The following is a 24,076-nucleotide window of genomic DNA, read 5'->3' as shown; positions in this document are numbered from 1 at the left end:
AATCGATTCACGCCACTGCTCAGCAATTTAATACCAAGTTTTGATATTTTTTGTGTTTGTGCAAATGCATGTTTGATTGTAAGTGTGTGTGAGAGTGATTACAGTCAGTGTTTCTTTTGCATGGTCACTCGTGGTTACTCATGTTGTAGTCAGTGTCTGAACATTTCACTCTTACATCTGTGGTTCATTAGTGAATCCTGAAGTGTCATCGGTTATGTTATTATAGCAGACCTGCCTGTGGGTAGTGAAATTTTCTGTGCAACATTAATGAATCAACAACCTGAAGGAGTGTTTTTCTCTTGTGTCTGTTTCTTTCGGACTAGCCTCATTGACAGACGGGGCTTTATCCAATCAGACACACCGCAGCTGGCACCACCAACCAATGGCATCACCATGTATGGCGCCACCCAGTCTCAACAGAGCCACATGGTAAGACACTGACCTGAGAAAAGTAAAACTGAAGGCTAGTTTACCACACTTGAAGATAGTGCTTGATTGTTAAAGTTCTGGTGAATCTATTAAATATTGTTTCATTTGCCAAGGTCACAACATGACCCACATTTACACACACACACACACACACACACACACACACACAGAGTACGATGCTTTTCCCTGTGTGGTAGTATATCAAACATAAAAACACAAATAAAATTCAATCTAAGATCTACTTTAGGATTGAAATATGGGCTGAGTTATAGAGGAAAGTATAACAGGATATTTTAATATGGTTTGTAGATTGTTACTCGTTACTAAAAAAAATTTGGGTTATTTCAATACAGCTTCATTTTTAATTCTAAAAAGCAGATATTTTGTGCTCAGATTTTTCCTTTTATTTACACAGAAAAAAAACAGATGGCTTCATGGCAGATGTTGACCTTTCAGTACTTTATCCAATAATTATTTCCGAAGCTTTATATGAATTTCACATATATTAAATTGTAAAACAGGAGTTTCAATTTAAAGGTCCAGTTAGTTGACATACATGAAAGTGACAAGTGCAACCAATAAGTCAATACTGTAACAGAGCAGGGTCAATGTAATGTGCAGTATGGTCTAGTTTAACAGCATAAATTAGATTTTGACTGTTTAACGGGACAGATAGAAGCTGTTCCTCTTTCTTCCAGCTGGTTTTCTTTTAATCATTTGCTAATCTTTCAACCCGGTTCTCACAAGCTGAGGGGGATGAACTTTGTCCCACATCCATGTAAGAAGAGGAAACCACAGACTGTAGGCCGTGTTATTCTGTGTCTGATTGTAAAGGTCAACATAAGCTATTAGTTTAAGGACTGTTCAAGATAACATGGCCTATGCAGGGAGGGTAAAGGCCACATGAGGTCAGTCTATTCCTAACAGCAGCTTCCCTCTCTGACTTCTCCTTTGACACACTAACACACACCGCTGCACCTTTCCATCTCTTCACCCCTGTTTGGAGAGGAGAATCCACTTAGTCTTCCTCTTTCCACTAGACTGAAACAAATGAAATTGCTCCGGATTCCAAAGAGGGGGTTGGTGATGTTTTCAATTTTGCATGTGTCGCTTCATGTTTTTGTTAAATTAGGTCAACGGTAACAAGGAAAGGGTCTTTGGAGTCTGCCGGTGCTGAGGTGGCACCGTACTCTGAGCTGTATTATCTGTCTCCCTGATTTCAGCCACTCTCTTGTTTTTTAGGATTTGCGAATCAATCAGAATGTGTAAGATTAAGGGGGTTTTGTCTTGTGTTTTCTTATCCTGCTGACAGCCCGAGTTGTACAATAAGCCCAAGAAAAAGAATGGGCAGAGATCGGAGAGAGATAATGTACATAATGAATCCGACTGTTTCAAATTATACACCCACAAAACCACAGTGCACCACAGTCGGTAAACAGATATTTTCTGTACTGTTAGGCCGTCTGGAGAGAATAGCGGGCGTGTTGAACAGGACATTGTTCTGACCTCGCTGGCTAGTTTTCCTCCATTGCCTGAATAGAAGCATAAGTCTCCTGTTGTTTACCCCCGTACATTACACACTGGATTTAAGGCCTATTCACAAGCAGCTACTAAACATCTCTCACTGGTACTTTCCCTCACACTGCCACAGTCGTCTTACTGTTCCCGTCTGATCTTGACCTCATCCAGCAAGTTCTCATTGGGATGTCAAGCAGCAATGTCGTCTGTCTTTGGGTCCCAAATGTGCCAGCTACTTGTAATGGGCCCAGAGCCATAGGAACATTCCCTTACGTTAGCACATTCAGAAATAACCTCCATCTGTTTTCTGTAGCTGTTGTTATTAGTAAAGAGAGTTGTTCGATTGTCCCGGCTGCACAACAACACACAGTCTACGGTGTACTTAGTTAACCCAAGAACTGTCGTTTACAGAAGCTTCAGAAACATGTGGGACAAAATCGTCATGAAAAATAATGCAAGTTAAGTACTGCAATGTCTTTAGTTGACTAGCACCTTTTTAAGAATATTCTGCTCTGGTGGTTCGATTCAGTTAGATTATTCAATCCAAAATAAGTAAATGTGTCTGATTACTTTTGTGTCTTTACTGCAGAGGTGTGTGGGTGGGTGTTATCCGGAGAAAGTGTGTGGATGTGCCAAGTGTGAGTCTTAAGATGAACTAGAGACAACAGAGCAGAACAGTGATGGAAAATTAAGCTCTATCATGATTATATCAAACTTTGATAGTTCTGTGGCACCAACCTACTTATTTGAAGATTAAAAAATGACTAAAGGGTTTTAACATGACTTTTCCCACTCCTCCCTAAAACTGTTAAATATTTATTTCATATTTTTATCACTGGGTGTTTGAACTGCTTCCTTTTGCTATATGGACACCTGTGAACTACAACAAGGTACTAGAATTAAAAAAAAAAAGTACAATTTCTCATGGTGTTCAGTCTGTGCCTTTTGCTTTATATTGTTTGTTGTCAGTTTATGTGGACCATCTTGACCCTTTTTTGGATCACTTCATTTCCAGAGCAGAACTAGAAAATCATTCCGTATTTTCCAGTGACGTACACGAGAAACTATTCAACTCATGTTCAGTTAATGGTTAAACTCAAAATAAGGTAACATCATTAACAAGAGCTGGGTTTAGTTTTGTTTGTTTTTTTTAATGCAAGGATGCTAAAAAACAAAACTGAAGTTGAAGCACAATGAGGTAAATAGTTCTAGTCAGATTATGATCATAGTGGACAATATTTCTATGGAGATTTGAGTCAGCTTTCTTGTTTATAAAGAAAATTGCACAGATTAATTCATCATTTTTAAATCCCTGTTTTTAAATCTCTTCTTACAACCCACCTGCTCTCCTTGGCTTTTTAACACTCTTACAATGTTGATATTTTGGTTCTGTTTTTATATTTTTGACTTGTTTTATTTATTTGATTTTATTGGTTCTTAATGCTTTTATAAATTTTTTATTGTGCTATTAGTCTTCTGTACAGCACTTTGGTCCACTGTGGTTGTTGGATTGGATTGGATTGGATTTTGAAACTCACACTTGTAGTACTAAAAGAATAAAAAATATGAAAAACATACAAACACTAGACCCTTAAATTTCAGCATTTTTACACTTTTATACCTGCACAGACTGACATGACAATTGTAATTGACTAGGTTTATATATTTTATTATATGAACCTGCTTTGAGGGAAGAAAAGGACCTTAAAGCTTTGGAGATGCTATGAAGTTATCAGTACCAGTATCAAAAAATAAAACTAGCTCTCATTGTATTCACGAATCATGTTTATTTAATGTAATTTATGTAATGGGATTCGTCATCAATGCATAAAAAGGAAAATCCCAATTGAATGACCGTGAATTAAATGAACAACGGACAAAAATGAACAAAGCGCACGATAAATAATGCAAATAGTACTTGAAACATGGTCTGTTGTAGCGTACACTCAGTCCTGTCAGATCCACAGACAGTGCATCTGAACTGGGCATCGCAGGCTCTGTCTCTGAACCGTACTCTTGTCTGTGATGCAGCTTAAAAGCCACAGCCTGTTTCGGAGAAGCCTTGTAAGCAGTTGCCATGGTAACAGTGCGTGATATGATGTCACGTTACACCTTGATAACAAAAGCCTCCTCTCAGGGGTTTGGCGTGCGCGGTGGTGGAGAGCAGCCGTCATGGGCTTTAGTTAAATCTGTGTACATCACTGTCAGTAATGAGCCATGCAGATAGTTTTTGTTTTCATGTGCTCACACTTAGAAGGTTAAAACAGAGAATGGCAGTAGTGGAATAGTTGAATTTCTGACTGTGTTTAAATGCATATAATAATCTGGTTTTTTGACTTTATTCTGAAAAAGACCAAATTCCTAATTAGCTGTTTACATGACTAATAAAAATTTACATTCAGCCATTCATACCTTAATTAAAACTGAGGTTCTTTAAGTGTTTTCCACTGGTGGCAGATGTTCCACTGTATGAGCTGGACCTTCTGGAAAAGGTTGTTGTTTGATATTTCTTCATACTCCAAACCTGTTGAAATCCTCTTTCATAATGTTTAACAGACGGTGTGTTTCTTATTCCAACCTGATCTGTAGACGTTCCTCTGGATTTATCAGCTCTACCACAGAGGATTTGTGCCTGTACTCTGAGTGGAAACATAGACTGTGTTTTGCAACCGGCAGTAAAACGTGCACATTAGATGCATTTTCTGAATGTGCTGTTTACACGTCCAAAGAATCCTCTGGAATAATATCAGCATAACTCACATGTGTTAGTTGGAAAATAGTCCTTTCAGGAAAGGCCTGATTTAGTCGATTTAGATGGAAAGAGTAAAATTCAGAATAATAATAGTGAAAAAATACTGATTGTAAAGAGAAGGGTTGGTGTACAAAAACAAGCCTTTGAGGATCAGTAAACAAAACTAAAAGGTTAACTTTCTATGAAACTAATACCTGGTTGTGTGTATTTGCTTATTTATTTTTGAAGGGGTTTTAGATGTATGTGATGAAACATGTGCTTTTATTTTTGGACTGATTGAGCCCACTCTTCTCTGTGGTGTTGTTCTCTTTGAGTCATATTCATACCTTTTTATACACACGAGGTGGATTAACCACATTTGCTTGACGCTATTTGCGCAATGAGCGGTGAGTAACTGACAACCCACAAACCACCCCTCACTTTTGTACCCAGATTGTCTTGTAAGCAAAATACTTCTGGTTATATTCAAGGAGAAAATGGGAAAAAAAAAAAAAAAAAAAAAAAAACCTCAAAATTTTACTGTTATTTCATGTTTTCAATTATTGTATGTTTTCATGAATGACAGATACCAACCTGTAGCTGCGTCTCCTCTTGCGTCCGCTTGTGTTCATCCTTCACTGACCTTGCAATTATTGAATTAAACATGCCTTATTAAAGGTCTCGGCCGTGTGACGGTTCTGCGAATCGAAATTAAACGGACGACAATGAACACACCGACTAGAACATGGGGCTACTTCTAAGGAACATTTTCTCCATTACAATTTAGTTGCAGCAAATGCATCAAAAAAGATTCAATGTTTTATTGTCTTTCTGTTCATCAAATCCCCGTTTTGGCTCTTTTGTCTGTGATCATGGTCATACTTTGAGACCCCTGTGTATAGTGTGTTGAGGTAGTCGAGGTTAGGGTCAGGTATAAAATGTAATTAAACAAAATAAATCTTAATCTTGAGGCATCATAAAAACATATCACCCATAGGCCCATCCTGTTTCCATCTATCATCAGTCGTACTGTGTTAGTCCTTTTAGCTGTCTGTGTGTCTGCGGTGGGGGGTGGACGGGGCTGAGTCAGTCTAGCTCTGATTATTTATACAACATGAGTGGGCCAGAAAGTAGAAATACAAGTACAAATGACTGTTATTCCTTTCCTTCCCTCTTTATTTTATTCTTTATCCAGTGCGGCGCAGATGCAGCTCTGCAGTAATGTGTCAGTGAGGAAGAGTTCAGTGTCATTTCAGTCCAATCCACCTCACTCAAATTAGTCTGGAGGCAAGCCAAGCTCATAAAAGTGATAAGTCAAGAGCAGCTGATACGTGCAGCTGATAATAGGAGCGATAAAATCTCTCCTACTGTCAAAAGTAGTTCAGCATGTGTCTGAATCCCATCTGTAATCTGCTCTTTTTAGGTCAGTGAGAGTGAGACAGAAAGGTGAGACGTGGGGGTAAATGGTCACACTTCAAATATCTGGTCAGTCAGGCTCTGGGTGGAGGGGTGGGGGCAGACTTTTCCTGTTTTGTTGGATGGCTCTGCAATTCTGTCACCTCTGCACAACTGGTGATCTTTCATCTTTAACTGCTCTAAATACACATGATTGCTCTGCGGTGATAAAGGGCTAACAGGGTTTAAGCTAATCTGCCTGCAGGTAATGTATGGTATTGATGATTCAACGTGTCCTAACCCACTTAGCCTGCTCCAGTTTTCCATGTGTGATTTCCATTTCACAGCAATGCAATACAGATCAATATGCAATGGAGAAGAGACTTGATAGCTGTTTCCAACTCTGCTTATTGACCTGAGCTGTTTGTAGTGGGGCGGGTGCACTCGCTGGTGTGGGTTCTATGTGGCTCTGCATTCTAACAAGGGTACTAACATCTTTTTTCTCTTTTTCTCTCCCTTATCCACTTGTCCATCTCTTCCTCTGTTATCTTTCCTTCTAATGTTCAACTCTCATCTGTTTTTTTCACCTCCACATTATCCATCCCATCTCCTCTGGTTTTATTCTCATTTCTTCCTGCTTTCTGCTCAGTGTGACCAAGACCAGTGCATTCAGAGCACCAAATTCGTTTTACAGGCCGCCGCCACTCCTCTCCTCCAGCAGCAAAGCACCGAGCCCGTCATCCTGACTGCGTCGCCCGAGAACGGAGGCACCCTACCCGGACGCACGTCTCTCACCCTGGGCGGCCCGTGCACCTCGCTGCCCCTCGGTCAGCCCACGCCTCCGACGTCCACCCCCAGCCTCAGCTGCCACGAGGCCACCGACATGCTGCCAATCCACGGACACAGCCTCACACACAATCACACACACCCACTTCAGGAACCGCTGCCCCACCACCACTTCCTTACGCCCGAGGAAGTCCCCTCGCCGCCGGGGATGCTTCCCTGCGGCAGCCCCCTGGGCCACAGCCACACGGTGCAGGCCGGCTTCTACAACCCGGCCAGCCAGGACTCTCTGCATGAGGACTCGGTCAGAGGACTGGTAAAGCTCAGCTCCGTCTGACGATGGCACCTCCTCCTCCCTTCAAACACACACTCTGCTCCTCAGACTCTTCCTGTGCCACATTCAGACCGACTGGGTCTCACCCCGAAATTAACTCTGCCCTTCTCTCCTCAGCAGACGAACTGAAAAAGGTGGTGGTTTATAATCAGCTGCTAGAAACTGAACTGAAGTGAAACCGGTTGTCCTCAGCCTGTCTTGCCAAACCTCTCTGCTGGAACTGGGAGAAATGGTTTTAGGTCTGATCGCCTGTATGAAAGTCATACACTTTTTTTTTTTGTTTTGGTTTTTTTCTATTCAAAGGAAGCCTAATGGGCTAACTCCTGGACTCTGGACAGGTGAGTTTCAGCCATTTCAAGCAAAAAAAAAATATACACAGTATGCCATTTTTTTGGTCCGAAGGCTAAATTTCTGTCAGTGGATCACATGTCTGACTGTTTTTGTAAAACAAACTTTAACCTCCTTGCCTCTCGCTGATTGGACAGTGTCTTTTGCCTTTTTTTCTTGGACATTCTCATCAGCAGTGCAATGGTTAATGTCATGTTGCATATCATCCTGCTTTTTCTAAATTTATGTTAAAAATAAGAGACTGTTGTACTGTACCATGGTTATTACAAAATCTTACAAATTATTATATTTCCTGTGGATATTAATAAACACCAACTTTTTATCAGCCTAGGATGAGTTCTTGTGGGTCAAAAGAAATAGAGCACTTATGTCAGTCACCTGATCAGAACATATCTTTAAACACCTAAGAAGGTAAACTGTTTGTCAACATTTAATTCTTGTCTGCCACCTTGTGGTTGAGCAAGAGAACTGCAATTAAAAGTACATCTTTCCATGAAATTACAGCCAAGTTGGAGATGCTGCAAATTTTAATACAAAGCACACAGTGTCTGAGCAGCAACAACAGTCGAGGAAGCAGGATTTAACAGCTCTATCAGTCATCTTTGAAGATAAATAGATATTAGTTACACATTTATTTGCTATTAAATCATTTACACAGGGTAGATTTTCATACATATTTTACATCAGTTACAACAGACATTGCAAAGGAGTTATATTGGAGCAGGCTTGAGCTTTGCAGAGTTGGAGAACAGTGAGACGGGAGACGGTCACAGATGCAGGATACTACTTTAATTCAGAACTTACAGAAATACTGAAAATGTCATGTGTGGGTATTGAACTTGAATGATGAAACTTCAGGTTAAACCGAGCCTGTTCTGCGCTGTGCTTGTGTGGTTGCACTGTTGGATGTAAATTTGGGTTACATAAAGTGCATAGGACCCTGACTTTCCAATTCACGTTCATGGTTCATGTTCCTGAGGATTTACATCAATGATAACAGATTAATCACTAAACATTTGTTGGAATTCTGGGTAATGCGCTTTTAAAATTAGTTCTAAAATGACTTGGTTCTGAATAGACTTTTCTTCTAACAAAAAGTGCTTCTGTTCATTTTCATATATTTGCTGATGACCTTGACATTTGTTCATGTATATTTACACACATTTCTCATTGTAACTGTACAGTGCACTAAACAGCAGATGCATGTCAGACAGAAGAAGACATAAACCGAGGCAAACCTCACTCGTGGTTGTAAACAGTCATTTCCTTCTGGGGGCTCAGAGCCTGATCGCCTCATGCATCAGTCTTCTGGACGGATGAACTGCTTTGTTCATGGTACGACCAATCTGAGCTTCTGTCACCAAAAAAGAGCAGCTTAAACTAAGATACCCTCATCTAACATTTGATTCTGAAGCATCCGTCGTCCTCGTGGCGTGGGGGTGTACCTCAAGCTTATCCCAGACTAGTGTTGGTGGTTCTGCTGCAGGGCTCCTTCATACGTCTGGAGCTGTGGCTCACCACAGTTTGACGTCATTAAGCTCCAGGTCTCCCATGATCTCCAGCTGGTCGATGCTGCTCAAGTCCTGCACGCGATGTCTGAACTCGAACAAGTGTGAGCCGTTGACCGCCACCTTAAACTGATGAGGCTGACACAGGATGAGGATCTGACGGGCAAAAAAAGAAAGTGTAAGCTGGACAAGACATTCACGACCGGTTTGTGATGTTTGGGGCAGCCATGGCTCAGGAGGTAGAGCAGGTCCAATAACTGAAGGATTGGCAGTTCGAATCCCGCTCTGTCCTAGTCATGTGCTGTTGTGTCCTTGGGCACTTCACCCTCTTTGCCTCCAGTGCTGCTACTCACACTGGTGTATGAATGAGTATGAGTGGTCAGTGGAGGGGCTGTAGGCACAAATTGTCAGCTTGCCCGAGGGCAGCTGTGGCTACATATGCAGTTTACCACCACCACCAGAGTGTGAATGAATAATGGATCCACTACATGTGCTCATAGAAAAGCGCTATATAAATCTAATCTATTATTTTTGAAAACTTGGTGCCTACCTCGAAGTACTCCCCTGAAGAGAAGGGAAAGAAGGGCAGCTCCCGCTCCTCTTGACCCCAGGTTTCACCCAGGTACGAGTTCCTGATGAACACGGCCGACTTCATGCGAGGGTTCAGGTGGAGGGCGATGTTCTCCGTCCTGCTGTTACGGAGGTTAACTGTGAAGCTGCAAGAAACAGGACTTACAGGTAAATCCATGAGTGGAACATGTACACTGGGCTTATGTCAAGTCTTACAGAGTTATTTGTCACTTTACCTGTGTGGATACAAGCTGACCTGTCCCTTGATTGTAATATGCTGCCCGGGGCTCAGTCCTTTCAGTATACTGCCTTTGTAAGGGAGGCTCTGAAATGGCACAATATAACTCGTATAAACACACTTTATTACATTCTATTATTCTGAGTTGTCTTAAAGTGCTTTAAAGTGATAGTTGGTTCTAGAAAGTAGAGGATGATTGATTTATCTGTGTGGCTAAACTAAATCGCACATGATCATAGAACAGGAGTTCTACTGAGTAACTACTACATTAGGGAAGCCAAGTTTATATAGTGCATCTCTTACACATTTTGCTTTTACATAAATAACGGAAACATCGAGAGAATGAAGCCAAAGTGCTTAACACTCAACAACCAAAGATGACAAAAAGCGTCTACTGATTGAAAATGTTTGATAACTTGTGAACTACTGATCCTATCAATACATAAGTCAGGTAAAATGCAGTTTCTCAGCTTCTCAGTGGTATCAGATATGACCCATTTGGACGGTCAGAGGCTCCGTAGTGAACGGGAACACAGTTGTCTTCTACAACATTGATTCACCAGTAAAACCCATGGAGTTGGATCAATGACAGCAGTTGTCGACGCTTGTGTTTGGTTCAGTTAATGATATATTTTGCTGAAAAAATCTCAACCCAGGGTCTGGGGCCCTTGAGGGTCCCATCAGTGGACAGAGGCGTGTCCAAGGAGGGTTCTGGAAGCCTGAGCAGCAAACACTGCAGGTGTCTGACATGCATTCCTGCACATTAAAGCAGCGTATGACTTTCATCACTAATTTTTCTTCAGATTTGTAAATCCTGAGTGATAGCCTAATTAACACTAATCCATTAGTCTTTCCATGCTAACGCACCGAAATCACTTCCCTCACGGTGAACAACTTCAAAGTGTACTCCATCAGAAGCCGTCCGTTTGTTTACATACCAAACTGTCACTCAGGCCTTTTCGGAATTCCACACAGCCGCAGCAGCAACAAGCAATGAAGCCGTTTCCGTGTTTGTTGCTGCTGCGGCCATTCTGCGGCTGCATGGAATTCCCATTCCCACAATGCACTTCACAAAACAAAATTTCCAAAAAGGCCCAAGTGACAAATCGGTTTGGAATGTAAACAGACTGCTTGTGATGGAGTACACATCAAAGTTGTTCACTGTGAGGGAAGTGATTCAGGTGCATAAGCATGGATAGACTAATGGATTAGTGATAAGGAGGTTATCACTCAGGTTTTACAAATTTGAAGAAAAACTAGTGATGACTGTCATACGCTGCTTTAAGAAAAACGCACACAAGACTAACATGCACATCAACCTGCAAAGACCCAAGCATCCACCACCGACCTAAATTATCGATTGACCTTAAATATTTAATAACTGCTGATCCACTCATCCTATCGATATATGTAAATAATTCATGTAAAATGTGGTTTGTCGTCTTTTCATGGTCATCAGATATGATCCATTTGGACGCTCAGAGGCTTCACAGTGAACATGGAAACACCATGGAAAGACTCATGTAGTTTGACAAATGTTTTATGTTCAGTTAATGATATATTTGGCTGTTAGTTTTTCTACACTTTTCAGTTTGAATGTCCGCTGAATGTTTATTTACATTCACATGGCTGGCAAATTTAATATAGGAAAATACCTAATTTCTACTGAAAAATGTAGGTGATAATATAATAAATGGTAATAAATCACTTAGGAAAGGTTAAATGTGTTTTAAAAATCATCAGAACAAGTAGTCACCACAAAAATAGACATAGGTCTTTAAGGGTTAAACAATAAAAGAACATATTCTCATATATAAGAAGGAGGAAGTGTTCAGAAAATCTGACTAAAATAATAGTAACAGGTCAAACTAATGTTTCGTCATGTGTCTCTCGGTTCTGATGTTCACATTGATTTTTGTGTTAATTAATATTACAAGGTTCACAAAATGGATGGATGCTGCATTTAGGCCTCATGATGGTGGAGAAAACCCTGTATTGTGCACCGGACACACTTTATATTTAATATTAATATTATATGATAAAGTTGTTGGTGATTGTATCACTTTTAACAATTTTTTTTTTTAGCTTCCATTCCTTTTTAGTGTGTTGTAATTCAAGCGATCTGAGAGGACATTTGACTAATACATCTACTCCTTGCCTGTGTTTCCAGGCTGTAGAAAATCGATCCCATGCTGCTCAGATTATATCTAATCACAGAAGTTAAATACATGACTGACAGCTGTAATAACCAATTGCTGATCATATTCAGTCAGATGTGACTCTACCCCTCGACTCAGAGGTTTGGAAAAGTGGTTTCACTTCACCATAAACAAAATGAAACAGTGTCAGGTCATCTGTATTTATATGTAGGATTTAGTCTTTTGGGTTAGAGTTGTAGAAGGAACGTTTGCATTTCCATTCTCTAGTATTCTCACCCCTGATTCAGCTTCTGCAGCTTTAATGCATTAGAATGAGGATGGCTGCTAGTCTGCAGAAAGAAGGCTGGTTATTTTGTGTGCAAGCACAGTGATTAGAATTTAACCATTACTGTTTCTAATAAAGTCCAAAACCGCTCTTTCCAACAGTGCGTGTTTTTTTTGGTTTTTTTACCCCGCCCCCCGAAAGGGAGGTAAGGGGGTATTATTTTTGGTTCAGTTTGCTTCTTTGTTTAACACTCTAGCAGCAAAACTATCTGTTGAATTCATACTAATTTGGTTTATAGATTACCAGTGACCCAGAATAGATCTGATTACATTTTGAGAAAAGTAGGTCAAAGTTAAAATTTTTTATGAACTTTTAAAATCTTTTATTTTCCCGTTTACTTACAATGGGTGAAATTTCAAATGTCTGTCGTAACAAAACTATTGGTTGAATTCATATTAAATTGGGATTATAGTTTGGCAGTGACCCAGAATAGATCTCATTACGTTTTGAGAAAAGTAGGTCAAAGTTTAAATTTTTTAAATGCTTTTTTTTTTTTTTTTCCCCATTTACTTACAATGGGTGAAATTTCACATCTATAAAAACATCAATTTTGTTTCAATTTACTTCAAACCTGGCACATATATAGAAGCAATTGATATGCTGACATCAGCATGTGCATAGACATGATGACATCACCTGGACTGATACCAAAATAAGCTACAATGCGTGCGAGGGGCGGGGTTTGTTGTGCTTGGCACCATTTGTTTTTGTTTGTTTTTTGCACAGGTTACATCAACAGATTAATCAGCCCTGGAATTTTCACACTCCAAAGTATCATCATTATATCAGGCTTTAAATGTCCTCTGTCGATCTAAAGCACAGGTGTCAAACATGCGGCCCGGGGACCAAATCCGGCCCGCCAAAGGGTCCAGTCCGGCCCTTGGGATAAATTTGTGAAATGCAAAAATAGATATTAATAAATTAACAATCACTTTAGTTCAGGTTCCACATTCAGAGCAATTCAACCTCAAGTGGGCAGGACCAGTAAAATACTATCTTAATAACATAAATAATGACAACTCCAAATTTTTCTCTTTGTAAATGTAAATATTTTCATGTATTTACACTAAAACAAAATATAATTTCACCAAAAATCTGAATAATCTGAACAAATGTGAAGAACCTGAAATGTCTAAAGAAAAATTAGTGCAATTTTAACAACATTCTGCCTGATACTAAATGTTTTGTATATTTGTAGATCCACTGTGATCTGTAAGTTATTAATGAAGATGTGTAAAAGATAAACTGAGGCAGAATACTGTTAAAATTACACTTATCCTTTCAGTTTGTTCAAGTTATACACATTGTTTGAAATGACAGTTTGTAGATGTAAACATTTTCATTGTTTACTGTTACTTTTTTCACTGTAAAACATCGAGAAAAGCTTGGAGTTGACATTATTTATATATTATTATGTTATTATTTTACTGGTTCGGCCCACTTCAGATCAAATTTAGCTGAATGTGGCCCCTGAACTAAAATGAGTTTGACACCCCTGATCTAAAGTATCAGGATATAAAATGAATGTCAGTGTAAATTAGTGCAGCTTTTCCTGTTTATTCTTATCATGTATCCTTGTGATGATGAAGTGGAACTCCTCTATATAGGACCCATATTTCCACTATAATGCACTGCAGGAGGATCCAGGTTTAGGTTTATCTTAACATACTGATGTTGTAGTGACTGTTTAAATTTACATGAATAAATGTACTTTGATTTATTACTGAAGACAAACCATGTGCAGGAATATAGAAAATTGAGGATGAATCAGTGAATGAGAAACGCTGATAGGTACATGATAATTAAATTCACATGATTAATAAATCTGGGAGAATCAATAGTAGATTCAAGTGTCAGTGTAGTGTTTTACCTAGTGCAGATGGTTTAATGTGCCCTCTTGTTTACAACAAACCAAATGCCTTGTGGCTTCTATTTCTTGCCTCATTGGACACCGTTCCAGGAAATTTACAGATTATTTCAGTCTAAATTTACAATAATGTCCCTAAAACATCTGACCGCAGCTATCGAAAATAGTCCGTCTGTAGAGCACAGACAAAGAAATCATTTAGTGTGATCCAGTTTTAGTGGCATCACAAGACCCCGGCCATGTTGAGCCAAGAGACTGAAAGTAGATGAAAGAAAAGGAAAAACTCACCAGGTCACCTGATTCAGAGTATATTGCCTATGAGAAACAAGAGTGAAATTTCGAAATGAGTGAATATTCAGTTTGGAAAAGATGCTCACACCTAATGAACGTATGAGAAAAAGTAAAGGATGTGAGGAATGAGAATGTACTTACTGAGTTTGGGATGTAGCCTACGGCGTGCACCCTGACTTTCCCAGAAATAGAAAACGTGTCGACCCTGTCTAATGGGACTCTGTGCTTGTATTCTAATAAGTGAGTGCCGTTTACTGCCACCTGCAGGAGAAAACAAGGATTTCAGTAGGTAAACACACCATGGTCTGCTTCAATCTATCAATCAATCAATCAAAGTTTATTTATATAGCACTTTACAACATGAAAAAGACCAAAGTGCTTTATATCTAAAAATATGATTAAATTATAAGATAGAAACAGTTTAGACAAATACCATAAATATGCCTAAAACAATAAGACACAACACACAGTGGTTGACTTTAAATGCATTGTTTTCATGTAATATTCAGGGTTCTGTTTCAGGAAGCAGGTTTAGAGAAGACTGACTTTGTTAACCATAAGATGACATTATGAAACTGTTTACATCTGCAAACTATCCTTAAAAAAGGTGAATAACATGCACCTGAAATTTCTTTAAAAAAAAAAAAGTGCAATTTTGACAGACAGATGCTCGTAAGTCCATTTTTGGTCTTTTTTGTTGTCATAAAATGATTCTATTGGTCAGTCTTTACATTGGCCTGATGGTTTTAGAAATATTTAACCAATGAAAAGTGTTGAAAACTGCTTGTGACTACATCTCTTAACTCCTTTCATTTATTTAGAATATACATGGTTTTCTCAGTTTTCTAAAAAATAAACCTTTTTGGACATAAGAGGTTTCCACCTGACAGCGGCATATATAACCACATATGTAGTTCCAGTGTGGAACGATGCAGTGTTCATGATGCAATAAAACCTACTTTTAATGCCATAAGTTTTGGAATACAGTACATCTACAAGTAATTGTTTTTTTCAATGTGTATTTGTACATTTACTGTGTACAAATACAATGTCGTATTAGTACTTTTACTGAAATAAATGATCTAAATATAACTTCTACCTCTGTTGTCATTATTATTACATCACACAATAAAATATACTAACTGCATACTAAGTATTCAAGTGGCTTTAGTGCCATAAGACGTAAGCTGGTATTAAATTCAGGTCAAGCGGACTCCTGATGGACTCTGATCCACTTCTATTACAGTTTATCAGTTTTAGATTACCTCGATACCTTTCACTTTACTGATAAGATTTGAACTGCAACAATCCATAAACTGAATATTTTTTTAAGATTTCAGTTTCTTCAATGTGGATATTTTCTGGTTTCCTTCTCTTTTCTGTCACAATAAATTGAATATCTTTGAGGTTGTGGACCAAACAATATATTTGAACACATCATCTGAGACTTTGTTCTGTAAAATTATGATTCAATTTATCAAGAAAATAAGTGATTCATCAACACTGAAAATAACCATCAGTTGCAGCCCTACTTGTCCTCCCATCCATACATTAATCATCATATTGAGTCTGACCTCAGTGGTTTTTATCCTCTGCACTGACTAAAAACAATGCAATAATGCACATGTGATCGATCAATATAAATCATCTCTAGGAAAAATTCATTTATCGTGTTCTACAGGATTATGCGAATATTTCACATGAACGCTGCGTTGAAGCTTAATTAAATGCACACTGTATGTCAATGATTTATACATAAAGCAGAGGTTCATGTTCTGTTCAGTGTTTAAAGATACTGTTTAAAGTGCAAATGATTGGAGTCATGTTCACCGATTGCTGCCCCATAAATAAAATCTCCATCTATTTCTAATACATTAAGTAAATGCACAAACCACCTGCATTAAATAAGTAATGTTTTTATATTGACTTTTTTCTTCATACATACATTATCTAAAACATTTTTTACATGTACATACTTCTTATACTTTTATCTCATATTAATTAACCATGACATACTGCCTTTTGTTAACCTATTGCCATAGTTACACCAATGATAATTTATATTTTGCCTTGTATGAGTCCTTGTATATATCCTCTATATTTTTCATATATTTCTTGTAATCTGTTTGATTGATTTGTATATTTTCAGTATTTTTCAGTATAATTTCATGTGTGAGAATCTGCTGCTGAACTGACTTTCATTGTTCCTGTACCACTGATAATAAATATCTATTCTATTCTAAACTTATGACACGTGAATCACATCAGATCAGCTGTTCTGAAACTGAAAACTTCAGTCAACCTTTGTTCACCCTGCTTTCTGCAACAGACCCTGGGTTTATCAGTGTCCCCTGTCTGACCTTGAAGACCTCCTCATGCACCAGTATGATGGTCTCGAACGGCGCTCCACGTTTGTAGGGCAGCTGATGGAGCGTCTCCTCCTTTCCCCAGCTCTCCTGCAGCAGGGAGTTACACACCACGCAGGGCGAGCCTTTAAAACGTGGGCTGAAGTGGAGGGCGACATCCGAGCGCGGCTTGGTGCTGCAGCCGCTTGACAGGTCGATCTGAAACCTGCACGAAGAAGAGGAATCTTAATTTATCAGTATATTGTACATGCAACACACACCAAAACTGAAGCTCTGCATCACCAGCTGAACATGCAGGACCACCACACACTGCAAACTGGGAACAGTGGGCTGCATGTCAAGCACCCGAGGAGCAAATATGAGGTTAAATGCCTTGCTCAAGGCTGCAACTGGCCTGTGCGAGGATCAACCCCCCAATCTTGGCATTATTAGCACCGGTTTCTGCTTGACCTTAATTCTGAGAATTAATGAGAGAATGGGTTTTATTCAAAAGGAATGTTTGTCTCAGAGCTGCCAGATCTACCTCAAAACACTGTCTGCACAACAACACATTCACTTTACAGGTTCTATCTACTGGAACATTTACAAATCCACTGTATAAATGTACATCAACCAACATATATGTGTAATAATACACCATCATACACGGGGTGTCCCACAAAAATGTATACACACTTTACCCATTTACTTGAACTTGCTGCAACAGTCTGTTATACCAAGTATTAGAGAAGACTTTGAAGATGAGGAATTTTATTTTCAGCAAGATGGGGCACCCCCACACTACTATCGCGATGTTAGATCCTTCCTTGACGGGATGTTGCTAAACAGATGGATTGGACAGAGGGGTTTCGTTGAATACCCTTCACGTTCACCAGACCTCACACCACTAGACTTTTTTTTATGGGGATACCTAAAGACAAAGTCTAAGTAATGAGTCCTACAACAGTCGCTGAATTGAGAGCAGCCATTGAACGTGAATGCACGCAAATACCAAGGGAATTGTTTCGTGATGTGTGCGATTCCATTGCTTTACGTTGTCAGCAGTGTCTGGACCAGAATGGACATCAGTTTGAGAACAGGCGGTGACAAAACAATAAAATGATGTTTGTAAATCCTATTACATTTTGAAAAAGAAATGAATTTTAATAAACACCTACTTTAGTTATAGACATAAGAAATTAAGATGGAATTAAAATGGGTTGTAGAAATCCACTTGATTTTTGCCAAAACGAATACAAAGATAGCTTTGCAGCACCTGGAGGGTTCAAATTCAAACTTTTGGAACTATTAGGGTTCAAATACACAAATAAATGTACCAAAGACTAATAAACGTGGGTTTAGCAAAATATGCACACTTAAACAATGGCAATCTCTCCACATTTTGCACTTTACAGTATTCAAATTACTGTAACTCCTGAAACTTTTACGCTATCCACAAAATTCAAATGTATCGGAAAGCTGAAATCCGGAGCTTTCTGACAATACAGAACACTTTAAGGCAGCAATGTGGGACTCTATTAGAAGTAGAAAGCAACTGTTTCAGAGACTTCCACACAGGCTAAAAAACGCCTAGAAATAACAAAAATATGAAGCCATAATATGGATACTGAATGTTCAAGACCAAAAAGCATGTTTGAGCTGATGTAAAATAGTTGAAAGTTTTGTTATGGACATTTACAGTGTTTTTGATAATAAATATGCTAAATACTTCAAGTTCACTTTTTTCTTTTTTATTAGAACACACTGTTTTAAGCAGTTATTATTTATAATAATGATAATTAATGTCCAGATATTGAAAGATAAGTTCTTTCTGAAAACAAAGGTGCATAAGAATTCGCAAAAAAATACATTTCCTGATACTTTTATTGCAAAGAAAACATGAAGACACCTAGGCAGCCTGTTATAATGGCAGTCTTAAAAAGGTTCAAATAACAGATTAGGATATAATTATGAGTCATTATGAAGGGTGACTTGAACAACTAACCTTTATGCAACTGTCCATAAGGATCTGTTGTAACACATAGGTCAACATATTGATCTGTTGATTGAGTAGTTTATGGACAGACTCTCAAACACAGTCCACTTTATCAGCTCTAATAGTGCAATGATGAAGGGATAAACAAATAGGGTGTTGGGTAAAAGTGAGTTCATGCTCCTCAAAAAAGGATTCTAGTATTTTTCATACAGTAGTTTATGTGGATACATAGTATGACTGCGGTAGTTTATTATGATAGATTTATACAATAGTGGCCAAAATTATAAGAACACTTGGGCATATTTAAGATATTTCATCTGTTTGTTAATTTAACTGACCATTGAAAAACCCATAAAATGAATGAAATACCCACAAAGTCATCATTATAGTCTATAAACCATAGGATAAAGCCATCATAAGGACATTTAGGTCATTCTCCTACAAAAAAACCAAGCTATTTCGCTGTCACTGTCACCTAATCACATTCCTTCACAGAAGACGCCAAATTACTGGTGTGATCATTGTCAGGTGTGATTGTGGTTAAACTGAAGGTGATTAGTCTTCGGACACAGCTGTATGATTCTGCTGAATGTACAAGGCCTATCCTGCTGATTCAGTAAATATTAAAGGTAAAATTAAATAAAAACAGTAGGACTCACTTTATATATTTGTTGTGCTCACAATCAGATCCGAATCATCTTTATTGACCAAGTATATAAACACATATAAGGAATTCTTTGCTGGCAAAGACTGTTTCAAGTAAATTATAAATTAGAGCTGAATATATGAAATCTCCATCTATTCATAATACTTTAATTCAGTGTTTCTCAAACTGTGGGGCGGGCCCCATTGGGGGGGCACGAAGGCTTAGGGGGGGCATGGCATCATTCCTGGGTGGGTTTTTTTTCTTCTTCTTCAGGTTAGAACATATAGCAGGTATAGCTAATGTTTTAGTGTCGGAACACCCTGGACTCATTTTACAGACGTACAACAAACAAATCTACTGTCATGTGATCTGTCACTAGACTAGACAAAGAGTTTAGGTTTGGAGAATGGACAAAGATTGGACTGGAAAATAAAAAAGTGCAGTGTTTCTGTTTTTGCACAGTTTGTACTTTAAAGGTGTGGGAGACTTGTCACCAATTTTTCATCAAATCTGTAAAACCCCAGTCATAGCCTAAGTATCACGGATCCGTAAGTCTTACAGCTGAAATGCGGAAGCAGCTGGAGCAAAGCGGAGCTCCAGCCATTTCCGTGTCATGTTTGTTGCAGCTGCCGCTGCCAGGTGGAGCTCCGCTTGCTCTGCTTCCCTCCAGCCGTTTCCGCATTTCAGCCGTTTCCGCGTCGTGTTTGTTGCAGCCACATGATATCATATAGTTGCAGCTGCCGCTGCTGCTGCCAGGCAGCTGCTCGAACCTCCGCTTCCCACAATGCACGTCGCGACAAAACTCTGAAGATGCCCGAGTTATCTTCCGGCTCTATTTGTAAACAAATAGTTTGTTTATGGTGGATGGCACTTCAAAATTGGTCACCATGAGGGAAGAGATTCAGGTGAATAATCACAGAAAGACTTACAGATTCATGATACTGAGGCTATGACTGAGGTTTTACAGATTTGATGTAAAATTGGTGACGAAAGTCTCCCGCAGCTTTAATGTTCTGAGATGTGCAGTGTAAATGGGCTCATTGCGCCACTGATATTGTTCTTGGTTACCAAAATTTGTTTGTTGTTCTTAAAAAAAAGTAACTTTACTGTCATAGTTGTAAGATAATTGCACATTTCCTATTTTTATTTGGAAAAATATTGTCTCCAGGAGCAGTCTGGTTGAGTTTGTTTGTATTGTTCAAGCAAAAATCTAAGCTGTTTGCAACAAATTATTCAAGGAAAAGCAATAAGTATTGCTACAATATTAATGTTTCTTTCAATAAAAGTTCTAATTGCACCACTGTTACAATGTTGTTGGGGCTGAGGGAGGCCTGGAGGTTTTTCATCCTCCAAAGGGAGGCCCACAGAAAAAGACTGAGAACCACTGCTTTAATTGAACCCATGATGAAGGGTGCTTGGACCTCCAGTTACACTGACATATATTACCTATAGTATTGGTACTCTAGGACACATATGGGTGTGTTTTTGCGCATGTCTGCCCAGTGTGTTTGTGTTTATGTTGTGTTATCTCACCTGTCAGCATCCTGGGGCACAGTTCCCTGGATGATGATGATCTCCCCGGGGTGCAGGCCTCCAGGTATAGGTCCTGTGTATGGGATCACCTGAGGAGGACACAGTGGACACTCAGAAAAACGCACAGACATCAGATGATCTGAGATAAAGCAGCTAACGCGTCTCTGTGAGCTCCATCTGTAAACACCGTCTGGCGTCTGTGTGATTTACGGGTACTGAGCTGCTGGAAACGGCAGCACCGAGCCTCGTACCGGGTTTAACACCGTGTGCTTCGCATTGGCCACAGACATCGGGCCTCTCGGGTCGGTCTACACCACGCAGCTGACGGGGGTATCTGTGGAAGAGGACCGGTAGGAGGCTGTCCTGAGCTACACGGGGATGAAGGCAGTGGACATCTTCTCTCCATTAGCTCCGAACGTCTCACGCATGCGCAGACGGTGTCATGTGACCCGGTGCGCTGAGTGTCTGGTCCCTCAGAAACAACTAGAAACTGCAGAATAAAGAAAGATGTAGAGGTTCCACGAGTGTAGCCTACGAAGTCCAGAGTTTATGAGGAGCTTCATATCTCAGCAGAAAGGGGAAAAAAAATGTATATAAAATCAAATTTATTTGCGTGGTAATTGATACTAAATTACGTGTGTGTGTGACGTTTGCACCCATCAAACGTCAACAACAGTCTGAGTCAGAACAGCAGGAGCAGACAAACATGGACCGTGGTGAGCTGATCATTTTATTACAATCGTGAAAACAGCATCAAAATAATAATAATTATAACCTTTGCAGACTGGCTTATTATGTTTGTTTGTTTGTTTGTTTGTTCTAGTGACTGCTGCCTCCGTTACAGGCTGTGCAGGTTAGTGATCTAAATAAATTAATTAACCCTTTCATGCATGAATTATGAGAACCTTAATCAAGATTTTTTTCCAGAGTGTTTTTATTCCTCTTTAGGCATGAAAAAAACCAATGTGATTGAATTTTTTTTTCTTAAATCAACCTGTTTTTCATGGAGTTACAAAAATGTCCACTCAGCTACACCATGAATTTTATTCTTGAAGCAAAGAAACATGTATTTAAAGCACAATATCATAAACTGATATGAAAACAGTGAAATGAAACCATGTTTAATGCTGCTAATCTGATGTTTTCTCACATTTTAACATATTCTAATACTAGTTATTACTCACTTCATGGAGATAATATGCAAAAAATAAATATTAACAATTGATTTCCACCCAAGAACCAACCAAGAACAGCAAAGTTACAATAATGGTATGAATTGCAGTTTATGAGGTGATGCATAAGTGTCCACTGTGATGGTTGATATGGAACTAAAACAACAAAAGCCATGAATATACAAGAGAACAGCTGTAGAGTAACTGTCCACTGTAGTGACCACTATGCATGAAAGGGTTAATATAATGGTCTTTTTTTTTTTTTAACAGCAAATACTTTTTAATCACTCAAATCACTCTTTAAAATTAGTTATAAAAAAGTTTAATAAGTCAATATCATATGTATTGTTTAATAAGTGGTGAAATATTATGTTTTCAGTGCATATTAAGTAAATGTTGCTTTTATTCATGCAGCTCCATCTCAGGTTTAATAGTGTATAGTTACAGTTGTGTGAATCTGTAGATGTTAAAGCTGAGCTGTTTTAAAGTATCTGGTGGTGGGTCTGGTTCTCCTCTACAGTAGGTGCTGTGGCCCTGGCCCCTGTTGCTCTGTGGGCCGTAGGTTTCACCTCAGCTGGAATCGCTGCAGGCTCTTATGCTGCAGGCATGATGTCTTCAGCAGCTATTGCAAATGGAGGAGGAGTAGCAGCAGGAAGTCTGGTGGCTGTTTTACAGTCAGCAGGTAAAACCAACAGACACGTTCACTTTAATGCAGTGGTTCCCAACCTTTTTTGGTTCGTCACCCCATTTTAACATCACAAATTTCTGGTGACCCCAGACATTCAAAACGGAGAAATTTTTTTGCTGAAATTAATTTGTTTTTGATCATGTAATAGTTTGCTATACTATGTTGCAAATAAATATTAATTTTAGACAACATTTAATCTATATAATGTGTATTATTATGGACGGAGGCAGAAAAGTCAGGTGTAGATTACTGCACAAAGTGAGAATTTTATTTTCCTTGGTCAGGATATGTACAGTCAGTCCAGCTTGGATTTACAAGGCTGACAATTAATACTGAACAAACAAGAACTCAAACTATGAATTATGAAAGAGCTGCAGCATCTGAAACCGACCATAATGAACATTTGAAAGATAAACAGAACCACAGTGCTTCAGTTTCAGAGTTTGTCATGTCTTTTATGTATTGTGGTTGTCTCTCTCAACTCACCATATATTTTTTAGCAGTAAGTTTTTATTTTTATCAATTACTAGAAATTTCAGGAGACCCCATCTGAATTCCAGGCGACCCCACATGGGGTCCCGACCCCAAGGTTAAAAAACACTGCTTTAATGCCTTCAATATTGGATAGAATTTGACTCTCTTAATGAAACAACAGTCGACGGACTTGCGTGTATAGAACTTTCTCCTCTGGGCTCCTGTGTGTAGTTGAGTACATGTGTACCTGCTGTTCCTCTGGTTGATGGTGTGTGTTTTCAGGGGCGGCTGGTCTGCCAGTGGTGGCCAATGTGGCTGTGGCCAGTGCTGGAGCTGCAACCGGATGGCTGACCTCCAAACTGGCAAGAACAAAGACTGACAAAGAAAACACTGAATAACAGCATATTTCTTTTGTCAAGTGAGACAACGCCCACATTCCAAGTTTACTTACTTAAGTGCACATTTGCATGAATTTAAATGTGTTAAATTAAAGTAAAATTTAATAAACTAACTATTTTAATAAAATATGTGTGCATTTGTCTATCTTTAATGGTCACTTCTCAGACCATTAAACTGTTATCATCTTAAACTTCTATATATCTGCTCTACAGTTTTGTTTTGTTTTTTTCCAGAAATCATCTGCCTCAGAGATTAAATGTGCTAAATCTTACATAGTTGAATAAGATTAGTAGGAAAACAAATGACAAATGTACTGATTAGCTGATG

General features: G+C 38.9%; 3 protein-coding genes across 6 annotated transcripts in view; 2 read left to right on the top strand and 1 right to left on the bottom strand.

Moving 5' to 3' along the window:
* The window catches only part of LOC115413355 (probable palmitoyltransferase ZDHHC14), a 54,913-nt gene extending 47,042 nt beyond the window's left edge, over positions 1-7,871 (top strand). The window contains exons 9-11 of one of the 4 annotated variants that reach the window (XM_030126145.1): positions 324-429; positions 6,102-6,124; positions 6,723-6,967. In XM_030126145.1, the coding sequence (XP_029982005.1) occupies positions 324-429; positions 6,102-6,124; positions 6,723-6,819 (226 nt within the window). In that variant the 3' untranslated portion in view covers positions 6,820-6,967. Of the gene's footprint in view, positions 1-323; positions 430-6,101; positions 6,125-6,722 lie in introns of all 4 variants that reach the window. The other 3 variants (XM_030126146.1, XM_030126144.1, XM_030126143.1) reach the window with 3 other exon arrangements.
* A 176-nt stretch (positions 7,872-8,047) lies between these two features.
* lgals8b (galectin 8b) lies at positions 8,048-21,434 on the bottom strand. Its single transcript, XM_030126147.1, has 8 exons — positions 21,268-21,434; positions 21,017-21,105; positions 16,857-17,067; positions 14,638-14,757; positions 14,494-14,520; positions 9,853-9,941; positions 9,597-9,762; positions 8,048-9,202 (listed from the first exon to the last, which is right to left on the bottom strand). The coding sequence occupies exons 1-8, from the start codon at positions 21,304-21,306 to the stop codon at positions 9,053-9,055; spliced, it is 891 nt and encodes a 296-aa protein (XP_029982007.1). The 5' UTR covers positions 21,307-21,434; the 3' UTR covers positions 8,048-9,052.
* A 109-nt stretch (positions 21,435-21,543) lies between these two features.
* On the top strand, positions 21,544-23,838 carry LOC115413357 (interferon alpha-inducible protein 27-like protein 2A). Its single transcript, XM_030126148.1, has 4 exons — positions 21,544-21,732; positions 21,840-21,869; positions 22,709-22,870; positions 23,633-23,838. The coding sequence occupies exons 1-4, from the start codon at positions 21,723-21,725 to the stop codon at positions 23,746-23,748; spliced, it is 318 nt and encodes a 105-aa protein (XP_029982008.1). The 5' UTR covers positions 21,544-21,722; the 3' UTR covers positions 23,749-23,838.
* The last annotated feature ends 238 nt before the right edge of the window (positions 23,839-24,076 follow it).

The sequence above is a fragment of the Sphaeramia orbicularis genome, chromosome 22 (assembly GCF_902148855.1).
Source record: "Sphaeramia orbicularis chromosome 22, fSphaOr1.1, whole genome shotgun sequence".
Classification (NCBI taxonomy): Eukaryota; Metazoa; Chordata; class Actinopteri; order Kurtiformes; family Apogonidae; genus Sphaeramia; species Sphaeramia orbicularis.
Note: the sequence above shows the minus strand (reverse complement) of the source record. Positions and strands in the feature narration are given on the sequence as shown.